The sequence below is a fragment of the Lissotriton vulgaris genome, chromosome 10, assembly GCF_964263255.1.
Source record: "Lissotriton vulgaris chromosome 10, aLisVul1.2, whole genome shotgun sequence".
Lineage (NCBI taxonomy): Eukaryota > Metazoa > Chordata > Amphibia > Caudata > Salamandridae > Lissotriton > Lissotriton vulgaris.
In genome coordinates, this window is record NC_141698.1 from 189,382,293 (window position 1) to 189,398,793 (window position 16,501).

The window sequence follows — 16,501 nt, forward strand, 5'->3', positions numbered from 1 at the left end:
TCAGGAGGGCACTCAGTTTGTGTTTGGGCTGTGACTGTCACAGCCCTCCTATCCTGTTCTGGAAAGTCTGTCTGAGCCTGGGCAGTGGCTACCACTGCCCTTCCAACCTTTTCAGGGAGGAATGGTGCTTGGACTGGGGCTGTAGCTATTACTGCCCCACTAACCTGTCTGGATAGGCCATTTCATTTTGGAGTGAGTTTCTTGCTCCACCTCAGCCCATGCTGAGAGTGCCAGGTCATTCCCCAGTAAGCAATCTACAGGTAGGTTATCTGTCACTGCCACTCTCATGGGCCCTGTGACATTACCCCAGCTGAGCTTGACTACTGCCATGGGATGCCTTCTCTTCACTCCATGAATGTCTGTCACCTGATAAGTAAAACCAGGGGTCAGTTGAGCAGAGGGGACCAGATGGTCAATCACCATGGTGATGCTGGCCCCTGTGTCTCTGAATGCCTCAACTTTCTGACCATTCACTATGACCTCTTGTCTATACTTTCCCAAAATGTGGGGTCCAGTAGTGAAGTTGGCAAACCCCATGCCAGTCTCACAGACAAGAGTGTGGTCAGGGGACCTGGCTAGGCCATAGTCCTCCTGATTTCCCAAAGTAATGCCCACCACATTCTTGGGGGCACTCCCACCACCTGGGGGATTACCACTAGTGGTAACAGGAGGTTTAGGAGTATTACCTGGGGGTATATTTCCCTTATTGCCATTTTTAGGGCAACTGGCATCACTTTTGTAATGGCCCACCTGTTTACAGGTATGACAATAAGGTTTCTTCTGTTCTGAAGGAGTGTTCTGGGACCCACCACCCTTGTTGGAGTTTTGGGGCCCTTGGGAAGTCTTCTCTGTGGATTTATCCCCACCCTTCTCTTGAGGCTTGGTTGATTCCTTCTTTTGGTCACCACCCTGGTTTTTAGGCCTGACCCTGGTTCTGACCCATTTGTCTGCCCTCTTACCCAATTCCTGTGGAGAGGTCAGGTCAGAGTCTACCAGGTGCAGGTGTAATAACTGGTTCTGACAATTATTTAAGATTTGCTCCCTCATAATTAGATTGTACAATCCTATAAAATCAGTAACCTTACTACCCAGTAGCCAGCCTTCAAAAGCCTTAGTGGCACAATCTACAAAGTCAGTCCAATCCTGAGACTGAGTTTTCTGGGTGTCTCTGAACAGCATCCTGTATTGTTCAGTGGTTAAACCAAACCCATCAACCAGTGTATTCTTCAGGACTTGATAATTGTTAGCATCCTCAACTCTAGTAGTGAGGAGCTTATCTCTACCTTTACCATCAAAGGAGAGCCACAAGATAGCTGCCCACTGACTTTGGGGAACACCCTGCACAGTGCAGGCCCTCTCCAAAGCAGTTATCCATTTGTGGATGTCATCCCCTTGTCTAAAGGGGGGCACTATCTTATTCAGGTGCTTTGTATCAAAACTCCTTTCCCTATTGCTAGGTATATTGCTGCCACCAGTGGGGGCTACCCCACTTAACTGTTGCTCTCTAGCAAAGGCAAGCCTCTCTTTGGCCAGGGCAAGTTCTTCCCTTTCAATCCTCAGATTGGCTGCCCTTTCTTTAGCTTCATACACTCTCCTCTGAGGGGAGGTCATCCTCCTCAGAACAGAGTCCTGAGAGCCATTGGTTTGAAGGGATCTGCTAGAGTCTCTGGATAGAGACCTAACTCGTCCATTCCCAATGTTAAGCTGGCCTGAGCGAGGTCCCAGGGGTCCCCTAGTACCATTCTCATGCCTGCTTAAGTTGGACCGGGTTAATCTGCTGACTTCTACCTGTCCCTTATCTGCCTCATCCCCTAACAACTCATCCTCCTCCTCAGCATCATCTGCCTCCTGGAGGGGATGGTCATGGCTATCAAAGGGTCCCTGTAAGGAGGGCAAACTCCCATCTGGATTAGAAGAGCTAAGAAGTTTCTCAGCTTTCCTGGCATCATAAGTCTCTAAGAGACCAATCAGAAAGGAGATTGTGGGGTTAGACCCCTGTTTTAGCTTCCTGAGGGTACACACTTGTCTCATCTCCTGGAAGCTAAGAGCAGCATATTTGGAAGTGACCTGTGGAGGGTCCACTGACACAAGGGGAGACTCAGAGTTTCCTCCTTTGTCTGACATGCTGATTCTAGTGTGGTGTAAGTGATGCACCTACCTACACTATGTGTTTGCCTACTGATCCCTTGCTAAGAGTTGCAGCCAAGGTGTGCTAAGCCTTGAGGAGCTGCAACAGCTGGTTCAGTAGAACTCAGAATATTCTAAGCTAAGTTATATGTACCTAACAGTACTTATGTGGGGGGGAGGAGCCAAGATGGCGACCTGAACGGACGTGCCGAGTCTCGGCTCCGCGAGCCCGCACTTCCAGCGCTGTTATCCTGCCTTCTATCCTGCATTTTGACCGCGGCGGTGTGATGCTGTGTCCGCGCTGAGCCCGCCCGTGTGCCTCCGAGATCCCTGCGAGTTATACTGCCGGAGATATCATCGCAAGCCTAGATGACCGCCGAAGCCTTGGACCTGCGCCCCGTTTGCCTCCACTCCGCCGATGGTCGGTGAACCGACGACTGCCTCTCTCCTGCTGGTCACCCCTGTGATTGCCTCTTCTGGCGGCGGATCGGCAATGCAATCTCCTGTGCGGCGCTCCGGAACCGTGAGCGGTGTATGCGACGGCGGCCCGATTTGCGATGCCTTCATACCGTGCTTAGCCCCTTCTTCGTGCATACACCCCTGGGAGGGAGCGATGGCGGCCGCTTTCCCCGTGCAGGCTGGGACTGTCCTGTGCCACGACTATGCCGCCCGGCCCACCGATGACCTGAAGGCTGCGCTACTTACACCGTCCCCTGCGACGGAACTGGAGAGCCTACACTCTGAGCCGACGTACGGGACCGTTCTTGCCGCACTGACCGAGCTCCGCCGTGATTGGCATGCCTCCTTCAAAAGGATAAGTGAGCGACTCGACGATGTTCTTCTCTCGAGTCCCGGGAGACCGACCAGCTATCAGGACTGTGCTGGCTCGCCCCTGTCGATTTCATCGGGGGGCACCGGGGCGCAGAATGCGTGCGGGGAGTTGTTGCCTTTCCCCGTCTCCCGACTTCACTTTCAACGGCAGGTCGATATCCTCAGTGGCGCTACAATGTTTCCCCTCCAGTCGGACATTGCAACTTTTTCAACTGTGAGGTTAGTGTATCAGACTCTGCCTTCGCTTGTCTCGGTCCCCTTTGCATCTGCAGCCTTGAGGAGATCTTTTCTCAGGCGGTGGTGTGGAAATCGAGTTTTGTGTCTTGGGGTGTTTATCCTGTGCGTCTGCAACACCGAAAGTGACTGGAGGCGCCCATTTTGTCTCTGCCTCCTTCTTCTTCACCAGTGGTGGCCATCTTGTCTTCCTGCATTGTTTGAACCGGACCTCCCCCGTCGGCCATCTCTGAAGAGACAGTCAAGATCTGGCCAGGGCTGAAGGGAATTTGTTCAATACTTTTAAAAGCTGGCTGGTGGGACTTGACTCGGACTGTTTTTTGCTACATCCATTGAAACTGCACTTGCATGGTGTGCCGGATTGCCTGCGTCACGTTGCTGCACTCTCCTCTTGCTTGTGTTCCCCCGAACTGCCCGCTTCTGCGCTGTCCTTCTCAATCTGGCTGACGAAGACCCACCTGGGACGCTATCCTGTGCCTCTGTATGTGCTGATTTTAATGGTCCTTATCCATAACAGGCTGTGACTATGTGTCAGTTCTTTTTGTCCTGCTTATTGGGGTGGTAGCTTTTGCGGGCTAGGGACCGGGGATAACTGTTGCTTATGGCTGATTTCTGACTTCATACCTGGTCGGTCAACGGGGAAGATGTACCTGATTCTGTCCTTTCCTAACGGGTTGGACGTATTCACGGGCGGGGGGTCCGGGGACAATAGTTGCTGTGGTGGCCTTGCACTGTTTTGTTCGGTTGAGGGGGACTCGGATTGGTACACTATCTGGACACACACGGGGGCTCTGACTGAGAATTTCTCCCTCATTAGGGAAGATGACTTTTGCATATGCTTGATATAGTTGCTGCGCTGTGACTCTGGTGCGGGTAGTGGAGTCCGTGCACGAACATAATGGCCCTCCTCCGGGGTTAGGTTTTTGTGGGAGTTTTAGACTGGGTTCTCCTTTCTTGCTCCCTATATCTAAGGTGTCCTTTATCTTTTTTTTTTTCTCTCTTTGCTTTCTATTCTATATTTCGGGTTTATGGGGCGACAGGTGCGCTGCTGGGGGGGGGGTAGGCCGTAGCCTCGCATGCGTATGGGGTGGGGGTTGAGGGATGGGTTTTATTTCTTTATGTTCCTATGGTGCCTTGTTTTTTCTTTTTAATTTATTTCTTCTTCCTCTGTCTTGGGTCCGTGTCGCCGTTGCTGGCGGGCGGGTGGCGGTAGGTACTGATGAGACCACAGGCCTACTATCCTTGTTGCGCACTTTTTGGCCGTCATGCCGCCTGGTGTGGGTTTTGTCCTCGGAAATGCTGGACTGTGTATGCCTCAGTTGATATTGCTATCTCACGTCTACGCGGACCCTGTTCTTTTTCTTTTTCTTTTTCGTTAGTATTCTAATCATTATTACAAAATAGTTGGTCCCTACTAGTAGCTATGAAAACTTTAAAATTGACCTTCATCACTCCTGAGGCGCGAAGGCACGTGATTTACAGTGTAACTGCTGACTATTTGTTATTTAATATCGATATGCTGTCGCGTCTTCGTATTGCATGCACCTGTGCTCAACAGTATTTGTGGCCGGCCTGAAGGTTGTAGGCCACTATCTGTACTTATCTGGATGCACGAATAAAGGTTTTCAAAAATTAAAAAAAAAAAAAAAACAGTACTTATGTGATATTTCAACAAGATATTCTTAGGATACGTGTGGTAAAACAACAGCAAGCTCAAATCCCAACCGCTGCTCACCAATGTGAGAAGGTGGCCTGATATGCAGTGCTCACTATTCTAGTGAACACTATGTATCAGTCCAACAACCCTTATTGATGATTGGTTGTAAGTCAACCTTATAGACCAGCTATCCTAGTAGCGTGGATACGAGCAGTCTAAGGCTAAAGACTCGAGAGGGCGTGTTAAGCCAGCTGTTTACCACACATATACCCCTAGAACACCAAGTGAAAGGACACCACACAAGTGTTATGAAAATAAACAAGTTATTTATTAAGATTCACAACAGCCCTGTACTCTTTATGAGGACAGGGTACTAAGCACAAAACAAAACTCTTACGAAAATACTTAAGTTAGCACAGTATATACAAATGCCCGAGGGGCACGGAAAACCATATACTCTGAAAGTGGAATGCGAAATTACTAGCAGGTAAGTACAGTACTAATAGGCTTTGGAATCGCTAGATCTTGACTATAGAATCTTCAGATTACTTCTAGGAGACCCAGGGGACTTGTGTGCAGAGTGTGCAGTCTCACGCGTGATGCGGGACAAAGTCTATGGTAGCTAGTAAAGACAAAGTTAGTGTTCTCGGGCGAACCCGACCTGGTAGGGAGAAAACGAAAGTGGATCCTGACCCTTGGATAGTGAGGCTATGCTGGGGCACCGAAATGCCGAAGTTACCTAGCCCAGGGGCTGCAGCTGCATAGGTCTCAAAAGACGTCGGGAATCCTCGTAGACGGACCAGGAGCCTGGAAGAAAGAAGTTGCTGGCAGGCGACCAGTGAAGAAAGTTCGATGGATCCAAGCCTGGATCGAAGGAAGATGACACCTGAAAGCAGAGGGGACCAAGTTCGAGACTACTAGCCAGTAGTCAGTGGGCACCAGGAGGGCACCGGATGGTAGCCACCTCGACTAGGTGAGTGGGTGACGCTGTGCTCGCAGATCTCACGGACCAGGAGGCGTTGTCGGCGACCAGGATGGAGGAGCGAGCTGTCCCACGAAGATTGAAGCTGTCGGCGTCGCTGGACCCAGGATTGGGCAACAAAGCCTTGGCAAATTCAAGCCCACGCGGTGGACTCAAAATGGCGTCTGGAGTGGACCAGGAGGGTCCGGGTGCCTCTCTTGAAGAAGGAAGCAAGGGCCAGTCTGGAGCAACCAGACCAGCAGCAGTGATGTCGTCGGGCGTCGTGAAGAAGGCCACAAGCCAGCCGGCTAGTAGCCACACAGCGCGGTGAGCACGCAAAAGCAGAAGGGCCCCACGCAGATCGTGGAGATGCTGGAGGGCTGATCTTCGGTGCTGGAGCTGCTCAGGGTTGGGGCTTCTCGGACCCCAAAGCACTCACCAGTGGAGCACACGGTGGGCTTGTTGCAAAGAAGTCGTGCAGTCTTGGCGATCGTCGGTCCCTCGAGGTCTCGTCGCACTCACAGTTCTCAGCTTTGCTGTAGAGGTGAGTAGAGGTCAGAGGTGCCAGGGAAGCCGGGTCTCGTCGAGCTGGGTCGTCGGATTCGTGATGAAGGACTTGCAGCAGACCGCACTGTTCTTAGGATGGTGCCTGCGGATGCAGGGTGACTACTCCTTAGCCACAAGGGAGAATCTTGAGGAAGAAATCTTGAAGTCCTTTCGCAGAAAGTCGTGTCTTGATTCCAAAGATGATTTAATTTTAACAGGGGGCCCGCTCCCATCTTTATACTAAAAAAGGGGGCTGACCCGGTGACTAGGTCCTGCCTATGGGTGGGACTAGGAGGGGGGTGGTTACACCCCTCTCCCATGCTGGACTTCCCCAGGCCAGGGGCTGGTGTTCCCCTGGAACTGGTTCAGACTGGCCTATGCGTAGTGAGCACCGGGGTGCCACTCAGCAGTCACCTTCCTGTAAAGCCCTGCCTACCCAGGATACACAAAACCATGTCTGGGACGGTGCTAGCACCGCCCCTGACAGGAAACCCTTTGTCCAGGCTCCCCTCGCTGGGAGGTCTCCCAGCCGCAGGGGGTCAGACGCGTGTCTGTGGTGGCTGCATCCATTTTGTGGAGCTGAGGCTTCGTTTAACTTTAACCGGGGTTCACAGTTACATACATGTCGTGTCCCTCTAGAAGGGTGGAATGCTAACCCCGTCGCCAGAATTGGCGAGGGGTTAGTATTCCAATTCGTATGACACCTTACTCGACATGTTTTGATAAAGCAATGCCAAAGATAGCATTTAACCGCGAGGATTATAATGCACTTAAGAGTATATGGTATGCAATATCATGGAACAGCTATTATGACTTGGTTCCGCAAGCTGCAGACAGGCTCAGCTCATGCCAGAGCACCATCTCACACGATTCCAAGCACTCTGCCTTCAGGATTGTCAAGGCCTGCCATAGGAGTGACTGATAGGAATCTGTGTGTCCATTTTAGAGTTAGATATAGGTATACTATATCTACAGCAAAGGGTGATTACACGACTTTGGCCAGGCGGTGCAGGGCACGCCTAAGATCTCCGGGTTTACCTGCCTTGACGGACAGACACGAGACACTCTGTTAGGCGTAGAAACACTGATTTATTAGCTGCAGTTAAGCACAGTTGTCCTGTAAGTACACCAATGGTAGGTTCTCAGGAGACTGCCACTTCATTCCGTGGCGCACAATCTATTATAGTACACACGTTTACAATGACAACTCCCAAAACATACAAAACTGGCAAATAGGAATAGTTTGAAAACAACCTATCGAATGTCTAAAACACACCTTCCTTTCAGACCCTGTGTGCTCTCCTCCCCTCAAGTTAATCAACACTAGTGCCCGTATTTCAATTTGCAGGTGGTAGAACATGTTTGAATGCTTCAAAGGATAGTTTATGTAACAAGAGAGCACACAAAGAGATTGGCGAAGGCCAGTTAAACAAGATAGAATCGAGAAGAATGGTGGGACCCAAACAGTGGAGTAAGACATGGATTAACAGACTCGGCAAAACCCTGACATTGGTTTCGTAAACATGGGCAAGAGTTACTCTTTAACAAGAGAGACACGTAACAGCTGAAAAGGCAAAAACATCGCGTTCATCATGTTCGCCGTGCTGCCTGAGTGAGGCAACACTAAATGGTGGTTAAACACAAAATGGCGGCTAGATGCGAAGCGGAGTCGAAAAACACGTAACCTCACTCTGACTCAGAAAAAATGGTCTCGTCACACTGAAGACTCACAAAACCTGGTACTCTGCCAGAATTCTTCACTTTGTGTCCTAGTCTGTACTTTGACAGTGGTCCTGTTACAGCTTTGTGGGTTATGCTTGTTGTATTCCTCTTGTCACAAAAGAGGTTATGAACCTTGCATTACTAGGGACAGGTCTAGGCCTCTGCGCACCTGCAAGGTAGCTTCATGCTAGTGCCAAACCAAGTGAGGATACTAGTTTTACATAACGCTTTGCACTTGGTGATGGGTACATTTCTGTCCCAACCCCCATTCAATATGATCTTCTAGCATCATCTAAGCAGAGATGCCATCCTGCTGGTTGGATGTTAAGGAACAGGAGGTTTAGGCATGAATATGTATTGCAGATGAGTTTGGGGTACATGCGAGAGCCAGCAAATAACTTTGGCTGCTTCACTTTTCAGCTTTGCTGAGGTTCCCTGTATGGGTCACTACGATGTTCTATCCACACCTGATGTGAAAGGAGAAGATTTAGGACTAAGTGTGACTAATTTAATTCACTGGTGTATGAATGTAGGGAACTGATAAATCACTGAATTAATCCAACAAACAACTACTTTTTAAGGCCTTGCTCCTGATTAAAAGATTGTCGGAAATATTATGACTTAGTTTCATTACTAGAAATTAGTTAACTGTTGTTTTTTTATTTAGAATTTCGAAGTGGAGGCTGATGACCTGGTCACTTTGTCTGAATTGGGGCGTGGAGCCTATGGTGTGGTGGAGAAAGTACGGCATGCTCAGAGCGGGACCATCATGGCTGTCAAGGTATGTTATCGCATTGGTCAAGCAGCAAATCCTTCCAGTTAGGGCACTTACATGAAATTAATGGCCACATAAACATTCTCACGGAATGCTGATGCCACAGTTGGTGTACTGAATGTTTTTGTTTGTGGGAAAACCTAAGTATAGTAGCAAAATCCAAGCAGTTGGAGATTTTGCTGTGCAAACATATTCAGAGGCATGTAAAATAGGTTCAGCTGTCTTTATCCCTCGGTGGATCTAATTAAATGAAAATGCATTCCATATGCATAACAGATTATGCGCTCAATAGTAGTGAAATATAATTTCTGAATAGGAAACTCTTGTCAGCCATATAATGAAGAGAAGGAAGTAAAGAGTCCTGTAGTTGATTTACCAATCTCTCACCTACAACACAAACAAAATGCAAATCAGATTAACAGAGAATAGGAATTTTAGGATAGTCTGATTTGATAGATGCAACCTAGAAACTATGAATATCCATTTCTTTAGCGTAATCTTGAATATGGTTGACTTGTGTATGAAAATAAAGGATCTCTTTGAACCCGAAAAGTGTGTATCATCAGCCTGTTGGATGGATATTAAGGCCATCAAATCCTTGGTGTGTTCCTCCTCCTTCTCTTGTGATGAGATGGGAAGCCTTTTTAAAGATATTTGAAAAATAACAACCTAGGCAATTAAACACAGTGAGTAATTTTAAGGTCAGAAAGACATATACACATGGACTACAGCTGCTAAAAAACACAGTTTTATTAATTAGTTAACACAGGTAAAAAAGGTTCATTATATGACACAAAATAGCAATAAAAATCTCATAGTACAGTTGACAATCACAATTTGACACTTAACAAAACATAAAATTTTTTATATTGACTAGGTGGCATGGAGGTTCAATCTCTACGCGCGTTTCGGCGGCCAGCGCCTTCTTCCAGGAGCAACCACACAATATCTATAAGTGGAGATATATATAGAACATACAATTATATCATTTCTTATTTATATAAAACATATAAAACATGTAACTAACTGTTATTTATTTTTTAAAAAAAGGAGAGACAGTTTTTTATATAGCAGCTGTAGGTTTAAAAACACAATATTATAAGTCGCGTTTGTCTTGTCATTTCCTTGTGAAGATTGGAGTTTTGTAAACAAATGAGAGGGGAGTAAGGATTATTATTAAGAATCATGATGAAACCAGTGTAAGTACTGGGCACTTGTTTAATATTACTAAAGTGCAGTTCCAATTATTTGCAATATGTACTGCAAATTCAATGAGAGATCAGGGAGCCTAAATAGATGGAGTTATGGTGCCTTAATCTCAAATAAGAGCCATTTTATAAAAAAGGAGGATTAAAGTTATGATTTTTCAATCTGGCATAACAGAAAACAAAGTTCATCCCTGGGTAAAACTTATACTTACTAGATGGAGATAACAGCGGAGGATAGTTGGTTAAAATTAAATGTTCGAATTCTCTTTTATCGGTGTCGATTATGATATAGCTAAGGACAAAAATAGATTGAGTCACATAGATGCTTTGCTAGAGTACGAGGGTAGTTGCCCTATTCTGTAGTCCATAGTATCCATTGTCTTTTACCTGATTCTATAGATGTCTAAAAGGTTATAAGCCCGCCAACCGGAACCCTTTAGTGTAGATGGATCCTGATAGGGAACAGTCTTGAAGATCTAGATTCTGGATCTTTATTATGGTGAGTAGAAGAGAAAATAAAGGGAAATATGTTATCTATTCATTTGTGTTAATATGCTCTTAATTCACATAGGGCATAGAAAGTTGCTGATGTAAAGAACAATAAAAGTTCTCCGTATCCAGGATGGCGGTATTTTACTCTTACCTATTATATTTTAGTTATTTCTTTTCAGAGGTTAGGTTAGACTTGATCTTTGTTGTGATCTATATTCTTCTTTGATATAGTCTTAAACCTATAGAATAAGCACATCAAGAGTGCATTATAAGTGTTGCTATTCATTATTTAAAATACATTCTACCTTTTTTAATATCATCCAAGGTCTTACCAAAAATGTTGGTTATTCCTCTTTTCTATTTTCCAAAATATGGGCAATTTCTTGATCATCTGTGAAGTGGTGTTCAGAAGATTAAAAGATCTCCCTGCCTAAAATAAGTAGAATGGTATGTTTAAGTTAAAGGGTAGAATAATTTACTATCTTTAAATCTTGATATTTAGTTTCTCAGGGTTTCCAAACGGAGTCTTACCTAATGATAATTGGCAGGGCTCTTTATGTCCGGTGGCGGGCGGTACGTCTCGTCGGGTGATGAACACGGCAACAAATGATGGTCGAGTGCCTGTTCAAAGGCGTATATATACGTCTTAATGCGGTCGCGTGATTATTGAAAAAATACTTGCACCTGTTTTAAATTTGTAATTGATTTCTTCTTCCCGTTTTGGCGCGAAGTTAGCGGAGTTGGTGAAGTTGTGAAATTTTGGGAGAAGCGGAGTTTAGTGAGCTTTCATCCCATTGGATGGATGTTTCATTGCGCTCACATGATAGGTTGTTATGATGTAAACAGGGGGCAGCATTGGTGGATATTACATACAAGTCGAGTGTGTATTCCTCGTTTTGATAGGTTGCTTTTATGTAAACAAGGGGCAGTATTGGTGGGTAATACCCACAAGCCGGGTGTGATTTCCATGTTTAAGATAAAAATAAATATTCCGGCAGACATCAGTCAGGGTTGAGATCTGAATTGATTTCAACATATTTGTTGTTCGAGGTGAAAAAAATGGATAAGTGATTCATAATTACTTTTATCCCTTGAGAGTGGCGAAATTAGACAAATGATTCATTTTATATATTGGCGCATAGTTCATTGCTTAAAAAAATGAATTAAGTTAGATTTTCTTTTTAAAAAAGGCTATTATTGTATTCGATTTATAGATCAGTACCCCTGGGGGTTTGGTACCGTATCACATTATAAATAAGGCATATGGTAAGAAACTAAAGACGATGGTAAACGGAGTAAGAAACGGCGAATTTTTGTGAACTATAGCCCAATAGGGTGTTTATTTATTGCGCTCACATCGAAGGTTACTTTGGTGTAAACGAAGGTGGCATTGGTTAAAATAGCGCATAATATGTATCTGTTGTTCTATTTTAGAAGTGACAAGTAATTCAGTTATATATTTGACAAGGGTGGAATGATGATTAATAGTTATTAATTTTACATCTTTACCATTTGGGTGTGGGGGGGGGGGTTTTGGGGAAAGGAAAAATAGGGAGGTTAGTATATTATATTTATATTTAGATCATTAAATTTAGAGATGGGGTCAGCAAAAATTATTTTATTTGTAAAGGTTATTGCAAAATTAAGTGTACAGGTCGGGAAGATTTTCTAAAGTTTTGTCATTTATGTCTCTAACATGTCGGAAGATGGAGGGTACAAAAAGGTCTCAATGCATGTCGGAACTTGGTATTATATCATGCAGAGATGTATCATTCAAGAGGGACTGTTTCATCTTTTAATTTGGAGTGCTCAGACAGAGGTGGAAGAGGGAGTGTGTTTTAAATTATTGCGTTTTCCCACGGGATTTCACTATTCAGGCCCTGTCGGAAAGAATTAAAAACAAAAATCCAAAAAACTTCTCTTTTCTTTCGAATGGACATGCCTCCTTTTGATTCTGGGACATGGATTTTTTCTAAGATCCTCCATTTGAACTCATCGGCATGGTGACCTTTATCTAGGAAATGTTTAACCATTGGGCATGCAGTTTTTTTGGTTTTTATCGCTGAACGATGTTCGTTCAAGCGTGTCTGAATTGCTCTTGAGGTCTCACCAACATATCCTTGGGGACAAGGACATTGAATGAAGTATATGACATTGCTTGTTTTGCAGTTCCACATTTCCTGTGCTTTGGTTTTGTGAGAGAGAGAGAGAAACTCTGTTTATTTAGACCGTAGTCTTTAAACAATGAGATCCAAAGTAGAGCTGCGTCACATCAATAAACAAACAAAACTGTACACAATTTTAAAAATTATAAAATCGTTAAAAAATTTAAAACACATGCTATACATAATAAAATTGGAGATTGTTACATTTAAAATAGACGATTTTGATATGTTGCTCATTACAGTACTATCTGATGTCTTATGGGCTTGCAATCCCTCATACTTTAGTTTTTAGCTTCCTGCGCTAAGCGATTTATCTCTTTCAGGTAGTTACCAAGAGCAATTGCTATTTCCAGATTTTCCATTCCTATCAACAAGTTTGTTGCTTGTACACGTTGTCTTATGCCATGTTTTATGAATAAAGGACGTAGGAACCGTTGTCTCACTTTTAGACATGTCAAGCAATCAAGAAGTATATGTAACATTTCACACTTGGCTCCCAAGCCACATTTACATATACCATCTGGGTATAACATTTCTGCCTTAACTCTCCCCTCCATTTGCCAAGGGATGATGCCAATTCGAATTTTTAGTATCTCCCACCTAAAAGCGTAATTTGGCAAGGTTTCTAGGTATGGATACCCCGTCTCGTATTCCCATGCTTCTATCATATTTACCACAGATTTTTTGTTTCTTAGATATCTTATATCCTGGCTTCTGGAGTACTCCCTTCCTTGTGCTCTAAGTGCACTCTTCGTGAACTCCACATCTAGGGAATTTTGGTTTACTCCCACTTTTAGGTTCCCAATTATTTCCTTTATTTTTCTTTTAGCATCTAATGCCCATCTAAGGTTACTGTGGCGGATTTCCTCACTACACCAAAGTGAGACCTTTTCCCCTAGCCCCTGTGATTGGCGTTTCCAGAATCTTATCATTGCCATTTTGGCCAAGGTATTCCATCCAATCATATCTGTTTCCAGTCTAACAGCCTGTATCATTGATGACTTTGGCAATGACAATAATGTTTTCAGGGCCCTACCTTCCTCCCGATCCCAGCCTCCCTTTCCGCTTAGAAGGAGCACTTCTGCACCATACAGTACTTGGGGTGGTATCATGGCCTCATATGCTTTTAATAGCGGTTTGTGTGACATGTCCCCATAGTTTTTATTGAATTTTTTCAGGCCACAGATAGAGGAAGATGCTTTTGCGTTTTGGTGTCCCAGATGTACGTCCCATTTTAAGGAGGATTCAAACCAAAGGCCTAGATATTTATATTCTTTTACTGTTTCTAGTTTTGTTCTATCTAGGTACCAACTAAAATTCTTGGTCCTTTTGCCGAAGCACATGATTTTTGTTTTTTCCATGTTCACTGTAAGCAATTTATCCTTACAGTAATCATGGAATGCGTTTAGTTTTCTTTGTAGCCCGAGTTCTGTCAAGTCAGTAATCACAAGGTCGTCTGCGTATAGCAAACATGAGACCTTTCTACTATTTATTCTCGGGCTCGCGCTTCTTTCCACCTCCAGCGCTGCTGGCAGATCCGCTAGAAATATTGAAAAAAGGAGCGGAGCTAGGACGCAGCCCTGTCTCAGCCCGTTCCCTATTCCAATTCTCTTTGTCAGCGCCCCTTGTGTGTCTTTAATGACTTGGGCCCAGTTCCCTTTATGTAATTCCTTCAAGATTTCTAGTAAGCACACCGGGATTTCATATTTGATCAGGCACTCCCATAGTTTTGCCCTGTCCACCAAATCAAAGGCTGCCCGGAAGTCGACGAAACAACAAAACAGGTTTCCCTTTTGTTCTATCGACTTCCGGGCAAGAGCCCACAAGGCATAGCAGTGATCCATGGTGGAGTGCCCTTCTTTAAAGCCCCCCTGTTCCACTGGGATAATTAATTTCTCTTCCACCCAGTCCTTTAGTTTGCCAAGCACTATCTTTGCAAATATTTTCTCCCCGATGTCCAATAGATTGATTAATCTATAGTTTTTTGGGTTGCTCATTTCCCCTTTCTTGTGAATTGGCCTAATTATAGCCCCATTCCAGTTATCAGGGAATTTCCCAGTATCTAAAATGACTTCAAACATATCTGCAAAGAATTCCGCCCACCAATCTACATGGGTTTTAATTATTTGAGCCGGGAGGTTATCTGGGCCTGCCGCTCTTGTGAGGTTCAAACCCTTTATCGTTTTTTTAACCTCTTGAGCGGAAAAAGCGGGTTTTATATCTGCTACCAGACCGCTCCAGTCTGTGTACAGAATTTCTTCCCGGTCTTTCCGAGCACAATACAGGTCCTGTAAATACTCCTCCCATGCAGACTCTTCTACTATGCAGTTCATTTTCCCTGGCTGGTGGTCTGCTGCTGCGTGGACTAACTTCCAAAAATTTCGTATATTCTTAGTTTCGATTGCCTCGAGTAATTTTTGCCAGCATCCCTCTTTAAATTCCCTTTTTGCCCTTCTGATAAGCATGCTATATTCTCTTTTTATGCCCTCTAGAGTGTTTACACTATCTTGGTCTCTCTTTTTCTGAATGCGGCGGGTCATTCTCCTAACTTCCCTTTTTTTCTCCTGGCATTCCCTTGTGAACCAGCCGGTGGGTTTCTCTATCTTCTGGTTTTTTACCTTATTTTTATATTTTCCTCTATTTATATTTTTTAGACCTATACTAAGGGTTAGGACCACCTCTTCTATTTTTTGTACATACCAATCGAGGTTTCGACCCCTTGCTGTCTTTAGGTCTAGGTTCTGCTGTAATTTTATTAATCTGGCAACATATTCTTCCGTAAGCCTAGTTGTCCGGCGTCTAGGGTAATCCACCTCTTGTTCCATAACCTTTTGGCTAGATTCAAAGTGCGTATCCGGGATCTCCATGGTTACCAGGTTATGGTCACTTCCCTCTCTATTCACAATTCTGAATTCTGAGATTAGTCTAAAGTTCCAAGGTGTGGTAAAGGCATAGTCTATGGGACAGAATTGGGAGCCTGGTTTAAATGTTTTTTTGGCGGGGCAGTCTAACTCGCATCTTCCATTCAAACAAAACAGGTTTTTAGTTCCCAAGAGATTTCCCAACTGTATATCTTTAGCACCAAATATACATTCGGGGAAGCTCGCTTGAGGTATTTCATAGGCCTCCAGTATATCTAGAAACCAATAATCGACCTTCTCAGGGTGAAGTTTGTGATTAAAGTCGCCCATGAGAATAAGCATATCCCCACCGTATTTTTCACCAAGGTAGTCTATGTCCTCCTTGAAGAGAGCCATTTCCTTTTCATATTGCTCTAAGGTATCCCATTGCATGTACACATTTATCATTAAAATTGTATCCGTTTTTATACATCCTGAAAGTATTATTCTACATGCCAACAACCATTTGCATTTCACATTTATTTCAGTTACTTTCTTCATGATCTTAGTTGATATCAGAGTCATGATTCCACCAGCAGCGTGCCCGAATCTACATTTCTTTGCAGGTCGGTTTAGCTGGTAGAAGCCATCAAATATCGGGGTCTTGCCACATAGCCAAGTCTCCTGGATACACATAATTTCTGTATTTTCCCCCAGTTCCCTTATATTATTTTGTTTCAGGTTATTTCCTAGGCCATTTATATTCCAGGAGATTATCCTTATGCTATGTGGCCTACCTTTTCCCTATTCGGTATCATCTAACCAGCCTTCCTCCCTGCAATCGTTAGTATGTTTCGATGAGGGTCCTGCATGGTCGGACACCTTACTCCAGTTTCCCCATTCTTGTGCCATCTCCGAGTTGTTTACAACTATTTTTATGTTT

General features: G+C 44.5%; 1 protein-coding gene across 4 annotated transcripts in view; it reads left to right on the forward strand.

Moving 5' to 3' along the window:
• MAP2K3 (mitogen-activated protein kinase kinase 3) overlaps positions 1-16,501 on the forward strand; it is a 436,357-nt gene that overhangs the window by 308,111 nt on the left and 111,745 nt on the right. For all 4 annotated transcript variants that reach the window (XM_086940864.1, XM_086940865.1, XM_086940868.1 and 1 more), the window contains one exon: positions 8,746-8,859. In XM_086940864.1, the coding sequence (XP_086796990.1) occupies positions 8,746-8,859 (114 nt within the window). The remainder of the gene's footprint in view (positions 1-8,745; positions 8,860-16,501) is intronic.